Source organism: Homarus americanus, unplaced genomic scaffold (assembly GCF_018991925.1).
Source record: "Homarus americanus isolate GMGI-L3 unplaced genomic scaffold, GMGI_Hamer_2.0 scaffold37032, whole genome shotgun sequence".
Taxonomy (NCBI): domain Eukaryota; kingdom Metazoa; phylum Arthropoda; class Malacostraca; order Decapoda; family Nephropidae; genus Homarus; species Homarus americanus.
The window spans coordinates 3,286,257-3,300,336 of record NW_024731852.1 but is presented as its reverse complement, the minus strand read 5'-3'; the positions used below and the strand labels follow the sequence as shown (position 1 = coordinate 3,300,336).

General features: G+C 37.9%; 1 protein-coding gene across 1 annotated transcript in view; it reads right to left on the bottom strand.

Annotated features, from left to right (window-relative positions):
• Window positions 1-13,818, bottom strand: part of LOC121867889 (carbohydrate sulfotransferase 10-like) — a 37,945-nt gene extending 24,127 nt beyond the window's left edge. The window contains exons 1-4 of the mRNA XM_042368010.1: window positions 12,952-13,818; window positions 11,997-12,157; window positions 9,809-9,908; window positions 5,553-5,683 (exon numbers count right to left, since the gene is read on the bottom strand). Coding sequence (XP_042223944.1) covers window positions 5,553-5,683; window positions 9,809-9,908; window positions 11,997-12,157; window positions 12,952-13,518 — 959 coding nt within the window. The 5' untranslated portion in view covers window positions 13,519-13,818. The remainder of the gene's footprint in view (window positions 1-5,552; window positions 5,684-9,808; window positions 9,909-11,996; window positions 12,158-12,951) is intronic.
• Window positions 13,819-14,080: the final 262 nt, after the last annotated feature.

Here is a 14,080-nt window from a genome sequence, read left to right as displayed (position 1 = left end):
ATAGCGGAACGAATTATTTTAAAATTACTCTTCAGTCAAAATTAAATGGAATAGTCTGTGCACTGCGAATATTCTGGATATAAGTGTTAAACAAAAGGATTATAAAATTTCACCTTATGACTGACCAGTCACTGCGTCTGATGTACAGGTTTTGTTCAGACCATCCTTTCCGCTGCTTATCCAGAGGCCACAGCTGGTTACCAGCGGCTAGGTCGTATATATAGAAGCAGTAGATACTGTATATCACAAGAGGCGTCGAATTAACATTAGGTGTCCCGCCAGTCTCTGGTAATTTCCCGACGATCAGTATCAGTGTACAGACAAAACAACAGGCCACAGAAACACACATGTGAACTGTAGTTTGCTGTAATAATCACCAGGTCTTCACACAAACTGTCCACAGGGTATGTTTTTACAGCTGGACTTTTCACTTCGAAAATATGCAGTCAGCACACTACCAGTGTACAGCAGTGTTGCCAAATGTGGTTGGTGAAAATCGGCTAGATTGACCTGTAGAATCCACTAGAAATCCCCTAAGCACAACATTACACGTGTATTCTAAACAATGTGCATATGTTAAGTAAATATACAAATGCTAAATACTCATCACTTAGTTCAGCGAAAAGATTATGCCGTCCTCTTCTTCCTCTACAGTCTCTATAGACATGGTTACTGAAGAAGAGCTGGGACGAGCTTCTGGTGCTTTTGATGTCGATGAACTGTATACTACCACTGTACCTATTTGCTTTACCACTTGTTTTGACAGTTCATACGAATGACAACATTTTCCAACTCTTCTGAGTCCATTTTTCACTGCAATAATCGCACAGACTGAACTTGTATTCAACCGATTTCTGAGCTTTGATTTAACAATATTTTGTATTGACATTCGCATTATCAATTCCAACTCCTCGTAACTTCTGTGGGTCCAGCTGTATATCCTGTAAAAGGTTCTTGATGGCATTTACTATAGATTGCGCTGTTCCATCTTCTAGTTCAATAAGTCCAAGATACGTTGACACAATTTTCTTTAACCGAAATAACGTACAATAACACAAAGGAACTTCAAGAGAGAGCTATGTCAGTTGACTCATCAATCAAAATGCTGTACTGTGCATCACCAATATCATTTCGTAGACTCTCATTAAAGTGTGGTGCCAACACATTTACGATAATTTTTTTGCACTTGGTTCTATGCAATTTCATATTCGTCACTGCATTACTGGCACTGAACGCCTTTTTGCTAGCTTCCGACACATGATCCACAGTTAAAAATGCAGAATGTTCAGCAATTACCGTCGATAGCAGTCCCTTGTGCCTTGTTGTTGAATGTCACCAAATTTAGAGAAAGGTAGCTTTGATTTTTCTTGCACTATAAAATGGATTTGATGATTTGACATGTTTTACTCAAACTGCATGCCTTCTCAGATCACAAAGTTTTTCATTAATCTTGCATTTACAGAACAAGCAATATGCCTTAGTTTTATCGTTTTTCTACAAGGCGGACAGGTCCTGTACTGTACCTGTACGAAGTTCGAAATTCGAACGTGTAATGGACATGGTCAGCAGAGGGACGAGGTTGGGTTGCTGATTACTCTGTATTCAATTTACTTAAAAAATATATATATATATAATTTCAGAGGGAGGACAGAAAAGGTTTTAATTACTAATAATCATCATATACACGAAATCCGCTACAACTTCCGCCAAATCCAGTGAAAATGCACCAGAAAATCTGCTATCCGCAAAAGGTCTAACCCATCCGAGTTTTAAAAGGACAATCCGCTAGATTGAGCGGATTTTCCGCCAAGTTGGCAACACTGGTGTACAGACCCCACCCTGGGTCTCGTACTGGCAATTTTACCTGGCAATACTTGGTAATAGTGATTGTGATTGGTGGATCTATTTTCGGCTGTATCACTGTCAGGATAAATATTAAACATGCAAAAGGTAGCATTTTTAATATAATAAGCTAATCATCATTAATTCAGATCATGAGAAGTTTCCAAATGTTCGTATATATGCTTAAATAATGAAGAAAATTTGATGTGAGACTCTTGTGGCAGCTTTGATTGTAGTTGAGTTGCCGATTCATTAATAAAATTGTCTCCAGTATTTAAACAAATACACTTTACGAATTTACTTGATTTTCTCATTGAAATAACTAGGGTTATAAGATTACATACTACATAATATTTTAATACTTAGTATAGAAAATTATTTACAGTCATAAGTACACTCGGAAACCATAATCTCTAGTCCACCTGGGTCGGTGCTGGAGGTTAGTACAGCTTCCTTTCTGGACGGGGGCCACTCTAACTATCACGAGGCAACATACTCACGAACACACAGTCATAGTACGGTTGTATAGATGACATTATGTATAAGTATTGTATATGGCATTTTATACTGTGCATTATCTTCATTATACATGAACAGGAAGAAAACTTACCATAGGTTGTAGTTACGAAAGTATGAATGGAAATAAACACTTCCAAACCACCCAGTAATTCTACACAAAGTTTACAGCGCTTGTGTGTGTGTGTGCCAGACCACGATGCTTCCACCACACCCCATCTATATCTTTTATTTTCCCATCATTCGCGTAACTATATGAAAAATCGTGTATAATTAAACCACATATTTCAAAACCTTAAATTACATGTGGATCAGTCACTCCTCATTTGACACACTTATAGTGTAATACATTGACCATCCCACCTGGGCACATGGAGGCCCACGGTAACTCTCATGGGGCAACATACTCACGAACACACAAGTTATGATATGAACCCTTCCAGGCTTCACTATCATTATCATGCTATGTTCTTCGTGCTCTGTATCTTCGTAACGAGTCATAGTATCAATACATGGAGGAAAATCTATATTATTATACTGTAATATTGCATTTTAATGCAAACCGTAAAAATTCTTGTTCAACCATTGGCCGTGAGGGAAAGCACCACACACTGGAGTTACGAAATGAAGAACCGAAGCACATAGGAATGACCGACCTGACGGCGTGTGTAGGGAGGCATGCCGTATGAGTGTGGACACGGTTGCTCAAAGGGTAAGTCGTATAATTCATCCTTGCAGACTGTGTTTAACATTGCTGATATGAGAGAAGGGGGTGAATCCAAGCGCAAGTACCTGAGGGCAGCCGAGATGCATTAGTGAGAGGAGGTAAAGCTGCAGATGGTGAACGTGTTCAAGGGCTTTATCAACACGCTCATTACAGAGAGTAACAATTTACTTGTTTACTTTTGTTCAGATGTGAAGGGGTAAAACATTTTTTAGGTTTTTTTAAAGTTTGGGATTTTGGAGTCTTCTGAAGTTTACTTTTACACCCTCATGTGTTCTTGTCCCCGCCGATGTAACCAAGGAATTCCTGGAAGGGAAACCAGGGAAAGAGCAATGAACGACTTCATCCCATCAAGCTTGCAGGGTGTTATGGTGAAATTCCATGACCCCATTCCGAAGCAAAAACGGCCAACGTTCACAACTGTTGCACAAAATGCCGTGTAAAGCAGCAGAAGACTGTATGGAATTTAACGGTTTTCAGAGTACTGGCATCCACGTCAGCATGTCGAGAGAAATTGGCTCTGGTAGGCGTATAGTTGGTGGACACAAATACGAAGTCAGACTCACAATGTTCATCATTAATGTTTGTCGCTACTTCACTCGACACGAAGAGCCGATTCGTGCACTGAGGTCGCCCAGAAAATCGCCGAGGCTATGCAAACGGCAAGTGGAAGGAACTACAGTATTGCTCACGCATATCAGTGTAGATGCCTTGAAGTATGTCGCACCAAATGTAGATGGCGCTGATCCAACTGAGATGTATGCTGCTTGTAGGATGTTTGTTTACATTTCAGAAGAAGACTGCGGCATGTTCAACCTGTCAAATGTGTAAAACTGAATCTAACGACAGGTACCCATGACTGTCTTGTGTTGCAAAAATAAAAGGAATTATAATCATCTGAAATTCCATTGTTTTATCAAAGGTAATATGTGGTTCGTGGTTATTAAGTTGTATAATCAAATACAGTGATGTCCTTAAATGAGTGCTCAACACAGAATTTTATCTTTCATAAAATTTTATCGTTGTTGAAATATTGTATTACTAGCATTACTACGCGCTTTGACCTTCGTTGTTGAAGCACAAGTACAAATACTCAATTGACTGCCAGGAAATCAAAGAAAGAAGACAAAGGTGTTCAAAACTACTGTCTGAGTGTTTAATACTATATACATATTCCAACTTATTATACATTTCTAACATTACATACTTTAGATTTAATCCCGAGCAATGAATAGCAAAGAAAATGCAAATTAGATATGAATTTAAATAATCATATACAAGATTAAGCATAAATTATAAGAAAAATATATAAATTAAACGAAGAAAATATATCGATTGTATTATTTTATTTAATGCTCCTCATTCCTTTATGCCGCGCGAGTTTCTAAGATGTCGTACACTTAAAATAGATACCCAAGTAATATCAAAAAATGTTCGATGATGTTTCAGCCTCAATAGATGGTGTGTTAATCGGAGGCCATGAAGAAAATAATGGGTTTCAATAAGGTAAATTAAATTTCCTCCCTCTATCATCCTTGGTGCAGAGAGTACAGCGACAGGCGTCAGAAAACGATCCTCACCCTATATCATTACCCGCACACAACCTCAAGGAAGTACATGTACACTACTGAGTAAGCTGGACGATTTTGACAAGGAAGGTATAAAAAAAATTCTATCGTTCTACTACAGAGGGAAGCTCTCGACCTTAAATGCACTCCTCGAGAAAGTGAAGGAAAATCTAGTGAAGTTTGAAGGTGGGAGGACGACATTGGAAAGTTGTTTGGGGACTTTGGTTTGGATATAAGAAAGTATTAAGTGGTAGGGCACTTTAATGGAGACAGATGACATAGTGGTGGCAAGGAACAAGTACTGTGCCTCAGGTTAATTGAACAGAACAAAAAAATAAGTCCTACCAACCGTCGGCCAGAGGTGTTTTGAGATTAAACTTGGGTGAACCACACTAACACAAGCACACAAAGAAACACTCACATCCTCTCGCCTTGTAAATTTGGGTTTGTAAATAAACTGAAATGATTTTACCTGAATTATATTTCCAGTAAATTCTGATCGTACTGTAAGTGACTTAAACCACAGGGAATTAAAATAGAGTAGGAGGACGAGAGTGAAGAAAGATAGTCAAGCCTAAGACAGTATTTCACTAGCGATGTGCGGTCGACGAATTGACTCCTACGTCTCCACACTAGATGGGTTGTGTCCGCTAATCGTGAACGTCCTTTCGTTTGTCCCAGATACTTACCGTAAGTGAGCAGAGTATACATAATGTTCATACTCAGACACCGTGCTCAAAATCCAGTAACAACAAACTTTAAGTATAAGCACAAGCGTAATGTATTTTGTATTGTAAAAGCATAAAAAAATGGATCTTTGACTAATACACAGCACAATACACCTATAACACTGTGGGGGACTTAAAGGTAAAAAATGTTACAAGATAGTGAGACTCAGTCACCTGGCAGCTGGGTCGATGGGCTGGTGGAGGCCAAGAGCGATGTGGATGTCAGCGGGGATTAGGCCATTAGTGTAGAGCGCTGGTAGCCAGAACTGCTTGAATCTGTCCCCCCAGTAAGACCCTGCATGGTTCTGTCAGGCAAGAATACAGTACCATATGTGAGTGAGAGATTGCGGCCATACCTTCCCGCATCATTTACACCCAATGGATGCCCAGAAAAGTATAAGTATTATTCTTAGTTAATCAACGTAAAACTTAGGGCGGGCAAACTTAAAATAAAGTTGAAGAACAGTGATTTTTGGAATATGGATGACGACAAGTCCAGAAGTACAATACGAAAACCAGTTTTTAAATTAGTTGACTGGAGTTTGCGAGGGTGTTATTCAGTGTGCGACTTACTCACACACTAGATAGGACCATTATACTTCAAGGAAGTGTAATAAAATAATAAAGGCTACAGATACGGCGTGTTACCGTATGGATAAACAAAAACCAAAGAAATTAAACTTAATTTACTATACAACAATAACAATATACATGTATATAATATAAATTGGTATATAAACAAACAAGCAAGTTTTACCAGACAATAAGACCTAAACTACCGCTTGCTTCGTTCGATAGTTGGAGCTGTTCTATTTGCACACGTAGGAATCTTAGTTCACAGACTGACGTATTATATCCGTTCTTATCACTCGTGAACGAAATTAGTAACTGCAGATTGATTACCAATTCTTGGAATGACACTGGGTGTATACCGGCGACACAACACAACAAGAGACAGCTACCATGCCAGGCCACAACACCGGTCTCCAGGGCAACCACCTCTGTTCCAGCACTTTCGTTAACTGCAAAAACCAGTCAACCCTACTTAGTATGCCCTCTTGATTCCAAACTGAAGGCTCCAAGTGTTCCCTGAAGAAGGCAGTGGTGGGTAGGGAAACACCGGGTAACACTGAAGTCCATTTATTAACGAATAGGAAAAATACAAGTAGTGACTAGCGTGTGCCTTGCACGACCCACAGAAGCAGACAGAGGTTGCATTGCCATATGGCAGCCTCGGGGCAATGTTGCCACATAACACGTGCAGTGATGCCACGTAATTACATATAGAAATGCTACTCGGCATAGTAGCTTATATATAAGGTTGCTACTCGGCAAAGTAGCTTAGATACATAACCTACACAAATAATACGAAGTCCACAACTTAAATACCACACTGGAGACATACCTGTTTAGTAACGTTACCAGACCAAATATAGCGGGAACACTCTCCCTCCATACACGATGCTGCCTCAACCGCAGCTGCTGACCTGCTTTGTGACTCACGTGGCATTAGTGACGAGTCATGCAAGCAACGCTCACACACCTCTCACTTAAACCAAGGAAAGTATAAAGGAGGAAGCGCGTCTTAAAGCTACTTAATGTAGATTCCTATAGTGTGCGCCCCTGGTCACTAGATGACACTGATTAAATGGCGGGAAAAGTTGTGTTGGCTGTTTGTCTTGACTCGACCGCTGGGCATGCTGACTAACGCGACGGTGACACAAATGTGGCGAGAAGGAACGGGCTTAACCAATGTTTTGTGTGCAGCACAGATAAAAAAAAAGTGCAATAAAGACCTGAGGTTTCATTACTTTTTATAACGGGCAAGAAAAAGAAAGAGATATATTTCGTAATTGTGACAAAAGTGAAAAGCATATTTTGAAAAGCAAGCAGAGAAGATGAGAGTAAAACTCACGAACCAAGACTCATTTTCAAAAGTACACCATCTGGTAATGTTATAGGAGACGGTTAGCACCAGAAGGACTCTATGGCAATGTACAGAACTTATTAGAGTCTGACCTAACCTTACCTAACCTACCCAACCTGTGAAAAATTAAACAAACCCAACACAGACCTTGAACAAAATTAAAATCGCTGTAACATTTTTCCTATTTGTTTCTGACAAGTTTATTTTCATACTGTATTTGTAAATGGGAAATAAAACTGGTTTAGGTTAGGTTAGGATTAGTTTTCGTTAGGTAAGGTTTGGTTCAGTTAATGGCGGCACACATTTCTATTATCATCATTAAAACAATTGTGCAGAAATTAACAAAATCAATAAGGTCCTTCAGGTGCTAGCTGTATACTACGTCAGGTGTTAGCTATATACTATATCAGGTGTTAGCTGTATACTGCGTCAGGTGTTAGCTATATACTACACCTGGAACTTTGATTAAAGGCAAAAAAACTAATGTTGTAGCATTATTAAGTATATCGTCTAAATATCCCAGCACAACTTTTTTTTAACGGGGATTAACCCACCCGGGCGGGGGGTAAACAGGTCACTGACCCACAGCAAAGCCTGGGATGAAAATATAATTAATAATAATAATAATAATAATAACAATAATAATAATAATAATAATAATAATAATAATAATAATAATAATAATAATAATAATAATAATAATAAAATAATCATTCTCATGTCCAACTTAATTTCTTTAGATAATTGATGACTATTACGTGTAAGTTCATAATTCCAGATGTATAACTTGGCTGAGAAACCCCAATATAGCTTTTCTGAAGACTAAAACGCTAAATCAACTAAATACATCTCATGTTGTCTGTGACAACCACTTCAGCTGCTGGTCACCTTGTTTCTACATCACTTCCAATAAGTGGCTAGTTGATGTTATCTTTCTCTTAACTTTATTGCTATACAGTATTTATTTTATCTCGTTTTCTTCATCATGGGAAATGGCTGCTGTAATGTTTTCATACATTTTTTTTTTTTTTTACCCGACTTTTACCTCTGGGTATAAGTATGGGATCCAAGCACAGTTTAAGCATATTCAACTTTATGCATAGTGGGCAATCACTGCTCAAGTATCAGTGTTCCTTAACAGAAGCAGAAGGTCCATCAGATGCTTTAAATCCTATGGGAAGTGTTGATAGTGGTGATGGACGTGCTGCTAATGGTAAATGTATATATTCACTTTTTTTGTTGATACATTAAGCAAATTATTTATTGTGTTAATTTAAAGGTAAGTGTGCTTGAATATTTGCTTATACAGATATCAGAATGTACAACAAAGGGTTTAAAACTCCCAGTAAAAATAGTCATCTTGAATACGTAGATGTATTCCCAGTAAACTTCAGCTATCAAAATTATAAATTATGAACATGAATTAACCCAATAATTCAGCAATAATCTAATAAATACGTGTTACAAGTGAATACTTTCCTATTTTATGCATACATTTAGATAATGCTTAATATTTTAATTTTACTGCAGTTTCACATACCACTTCATATGTTCACCAGTGAGAAATCAGCACCAGGTAAAGATAAATATTTCACCGTATAATGTAGAAATTTATAATCTGGACATCCAACAATACTGACCTAATCTCAAGCAGCATACTGTTTTATAGAGAGAGATAACTGGTTAATCATCCTGTGTGTATCATTACTGTCTTATTATATTTTAAGGAAATTTAGGCTTAAATTATTGAAGAAAAAAAACAGATAAAAGGGGCATAAGTGAACATTTCTTGTGTAATATAGCCAAGCTGAATGAGCTGATGTTCCTACTCATTAAACAGTAAACAAAATAACCTGCAGAAATGCCTTGGCCATAGGTGATCAAATTTTCAATCTGGGTCACTTCACAAACCCTCTGAACTAGAAATTGTACCACTTTAGGGAATAACATATATTACACCCTGGGGGTTGCTAACAAGGAACATAGAAATGCATGGTGCAGTCTAACCCAAAAGTTCGTAAACTTTCCCAACCAGCTATTGCTGCACTGCCTGCTTCAGGAGTTTGAAACTGTCTCAGTACCAACCAGAACATGAAACCGATACGAATGAATCTAAAGGTTCGAAGTAACAGACTCAAGTTCATACATCTGAAGCAGGCAGTGCAACAATAGCTGGCTGGGAGAGTTAATGAACTTTTGGATGAGACTGTACCATTACAAATGATCCAGCTTCCGGGGTAAACTAACTTAAAATTTTGAGCCTATTGAGATCTAACTGCTTGATTATACAGTACATGCATGAAGGCAGGCCAATACAGAAGGTTTTCCATCTACATTTACAATATATATATACAGTTGATATATATTGATTTATGCAGTGTTTATTATTTACCAATATGTAATACATTTAGGAAATTCTACGATATTCTCAAATCGGGTAACAATATTTTTGAGTGTCACAAGAAGAAAAATACCAGGTACAACTTGGGAGTGTCAGGCTTACCTTGTGAAACCGTCTCTCCCGCTCAGGCTTGTTGGGTGGCATTATCCTTCCTCCCTTGTACTTTTCTCGGTAGGCGGAAACCAAACGGGTGAGAGGGTGCCTGGTGGATGACACTAGATGGGTGAGACTTGCCTGATGGATAAAACTTAAAGGGTGGGCTGCCTGGTGGATGACACTTAAAGAGTGAGGTACCTAGTGGATGACACTTAAAGGGTTGGATGGTGCCTGATGGATGACACTAGATGGGTGAGAGATGCCCGGTGAATAACACTTGAAGGGTGAGGTGCGTGGTGGATGACACTTTAAAAGTGAGAGGTGCGTGGTGGATGATACTTAAGTGTGAGAGGTGCCTTGTGGATGACACTGAAAGGGTGAGAGGTGCCTGGATGATGACACTTAAAGAATGAAAGGCGCCTGATGGATGATACTTAATGGGTGAGTTGTGGCTGGTGGATGACACTAATCGGGTAAGAGGTGCTTGGTGGATGACGCTTCACGGGTGAGAGGTGCCTGGTGGATGACACTATGTATCAGCACCCTAGTACTATATATAATTCACGAGGTTAGAGTATCTTTTTTTTTTTTTTTAACGGGGATTAGCCCACCCGGACACAGGTCACTGACCCACATAGGGACCTAGGGGGCGAAAATGTAATAACAATAATAATAATAATAATAATAATAATAATAATAATAAATAATAATAATAATAATAATAATAATAATAATAATAATAATAATAATAATAATAATAATAATGATAATAATAATAATAATAATAATAATAATAATAATAATAAATAATAGTCATAATAATTCATAATAAATAAAATTCATGAAAAACAAAAACAAAAATAAAATAATAAAATAATGATGATAATAATACAGTAACTGTAATAATAATAATAATTTTAATAATAAAGAACTATAAATACAAAAATGAAAAAAGATCAAAAGTGAGAAACGATATATGTATGTTGTGTTGTCAATGGTAAGCGAAACAATTGAGACCCTGCAATTGTGTGTAAATGAAGCAGAAAGTCAGATCAGCAACCTGGGACTTGGTCACAATTTTCATGATGCCATATGGCAGCAGGGTCTACCATTGACAACACATTATGCTTCCAATATCTTCCCAGGCAGTAGTACCTCCCTGTTTGGTAGCTGCCTACTACCTACTACCGGTTGACTAACAGCTCTCCTCTCGAAGTGACACTTCCTAGGTGAGACAGATAGCTTATAGTTATAACCATTAAACAGGGAAGTGCCCCACTTAACTTAAGTTAGCCTCCACGTGTTATTCTGAGTCTTCTCTGGAGAGGATTCCTAGATCTCCTTTCAGATTGCATCAAGTGTTCCTAGTATGTAAATTGAATAAACTACAGAAATTACTTCTGAAGTGTTTACCTCAAAAACCTGCAACTTAAGAGTTCCAGAACTTAACTACAATAATTTGTGATATAAAAGACACTATAACAACTAGATGGGTGAGAGGTACAGTACCTGGTGGATTACACTTAACGGGTGAGAAGTTGCTGATGGATGACACTAGATGGGTGAGGGGGTGCCTTTTGGGTGATACTAGATGAGTGAGAGGGTGCCTTGTATTTTTACAAGGTGAAAAGTAGGTGAAAGTAGTTGAAAAAAGGCTCAAGAATGGCGGAGTTAAAAATTCCATTGAAGGTATAAATTCCGATATATCCTGTGTAACTAAGATTTTTAATTTAAATGACGTTATATAAGATGTAGTAAATACTGTATGTGTGGAAGAAGATGCCACTTTAGCTGCGGGGAAACAAACTATAGAAGTGAATTACGAAATAACTGAAATAAACTAAAAACCTAAGTCGAAACTTTAAATCATTAATGAAGTGTCTCAAGAGACGGCCAAGCAGAGGCTTCTGAGAGAGAGACTAATACATTTCAGTTTATCAAGTGAAAGAAACAGACACATCATTGTCAAAAGGGTTCAAAAGTTTTATGAAGACTTGTGTCTTTTCTGTTATTGGTTCCACAAACATGACGGTAACTGCTTACGCTGAGGGAGTGCTGAGTCACTTGGGTATTAAGGTAAGTCCTTACACAAGTGGTAATATTACTACTACTAGCTCACAGTAGGCATCAATAGCACACTGCCTCTACGTGAAGTGTTGCTCCATGATTATATTCCTTCTACCTTGGTCGTTACCTGACAGTGATGATCTTGACCGAGGCGTTGATGTCTCGGACGACGAGGTCGTAGGGTCGAGCGAGGAACTGATCCCTGCGGGCATCAATAGAGACAGGCAGGTGAGGTGGAGGTCCTCCATTGACTTTCCGCAGGTGAGCCCTCCAGGTGGACGATCCCGACTGGCGGTGCAGACAAGCTCATTACTCACTGCCTTTATTCATTATAACACAGTTGAGACACAGGTGTAATAATTTATCCTTAATATAACGTTAAGATATCGTATGACATATTGTCAACATACAGAATATTTTGTTAACAAAAAAACATTGTTTAAGGAAATCCAATATATTCTTAATGCAAGGCATTATCAAGACAACATTAATATTGTCCACGCAACATTGAGGCATCACCAACAGAACTTTCGAGTATCGTCAAACAAAGTTAAGTTACCATCAATGTCAAATTAACATAACGTGAACCTAAAGTCAAACAATCGTAACCCTAAGTTGAGCTAAACATCAACACAGCTTAAATATTTTAATGTAGATTATACAATAAGATCTCTGTAGCTCGTAATTAAGTTATCATTTTATCAGCTTCCTGTGCAATGTGCATAGCCAAAAATATTATTCTTTCACACAGAGGGACAACCGGTGAACCAAAAGGTCTTCAGTCAAATTTTTAACGAGATTATATAATTTTGATAGATCACTTTTAGAGCAACGTTTTATTATCGGTTTTTCAATATAAAACAATCATTGCAATTTTAGTTATAATCACCTCAGCGTTGTTCGCACAGATCTTTCGGACTTAAACAATATACTACTTAAGGTGAAATTGTATCCATTTTATTGTGATCATATGTACCACTGTGTGTGTGTGTGTCTGTGTGTGGTTGCACGTATAAGAATGGATGACCATTGTTGAGCTGTACACATACTGTACCAGTCACCTTCCCTTTCACCCCACCTACCTTGGCTATGGTACACACAGTAGTGTTGTAGTCATGGAAGAAGAAGTTTCTGTACTTAATTCTATTCTCGAGGGAGCATTCTGTTCTCACTTTGCTACAAGCTGCCTGTACATGGGCTCGTTCTTCACTTAAACGTCTACCCACATCTTCGAAGTTCATCGACTTACTTTTTGTTATGTAGTGTCGGTTACCTGAATTATCTATTAATGTATTTTTGGTATTCTGTAGAACATTCGATGTTTTATAGACGGTCTTATTGACATATTTCTCATATCCAGAATTAGGATTTCCATTTTGATACATCCCGAAGAGTTCTTTGTTTCTGTTAGTTATGTTGTTTTGTGGGAACAGCATCAGGTCCCTGTCCATGTAATTGTCCTTGTGAAGATCCACATCCATGCGTATGTCAGCGTCTCTCTTCTTATCGTCCGACTTCCTGACTGTGTTCCTGATCCACTGCTGAGGACCTGTATCGCCGCCCCTAATAATGAAGCTCAACATGCAGATCACTGCTACTATAGAGTATACCAGTATGATGAGCAGATAGCGATAATTCACCGTAGGCATACTGTATTTTGAGTGATGCACGAATTTCTGATATTCTACTTTTCTATTCTTAAATAATAGTCGTCGATAATTTTTCAATCTGACTCAATATACCATGAATCATAAAATTATTGTCCATACTATCTAATATTAGCAAGAATCTGCTGTAAGTCAGCAAACTAACAGGTGCATCACCAGGTTTATTTTGCTTTAGTTAGATTTCAGGAGTAAGCAACGAAAATACTGATTTGTAATTAAAAGAAAATTTTGAATGCAGTTTCAGACAAGAGATTCACTACGGGTTCAACTGTAAACTCCACACTAAGGCAGCAGCACTCTGTGCACTACTGACTCGGCTCTCGCCAGGTGATCACCCACACGTCAGCAGAAGTTCAGAGCCGCTCAGAGTGAAAACTTCTGATTACCTGTATATTTCTTTGACAAAAATAATATTGTAATTCATGATTCTGGTGAGTGTTAAGGGAATAATTTGATAATTTTTATTGTAAACACCTGTATTAACTTATAATATTAAAATAGTGATATATAATACTGAACATAGTTTCCGCATTGATATGTATAA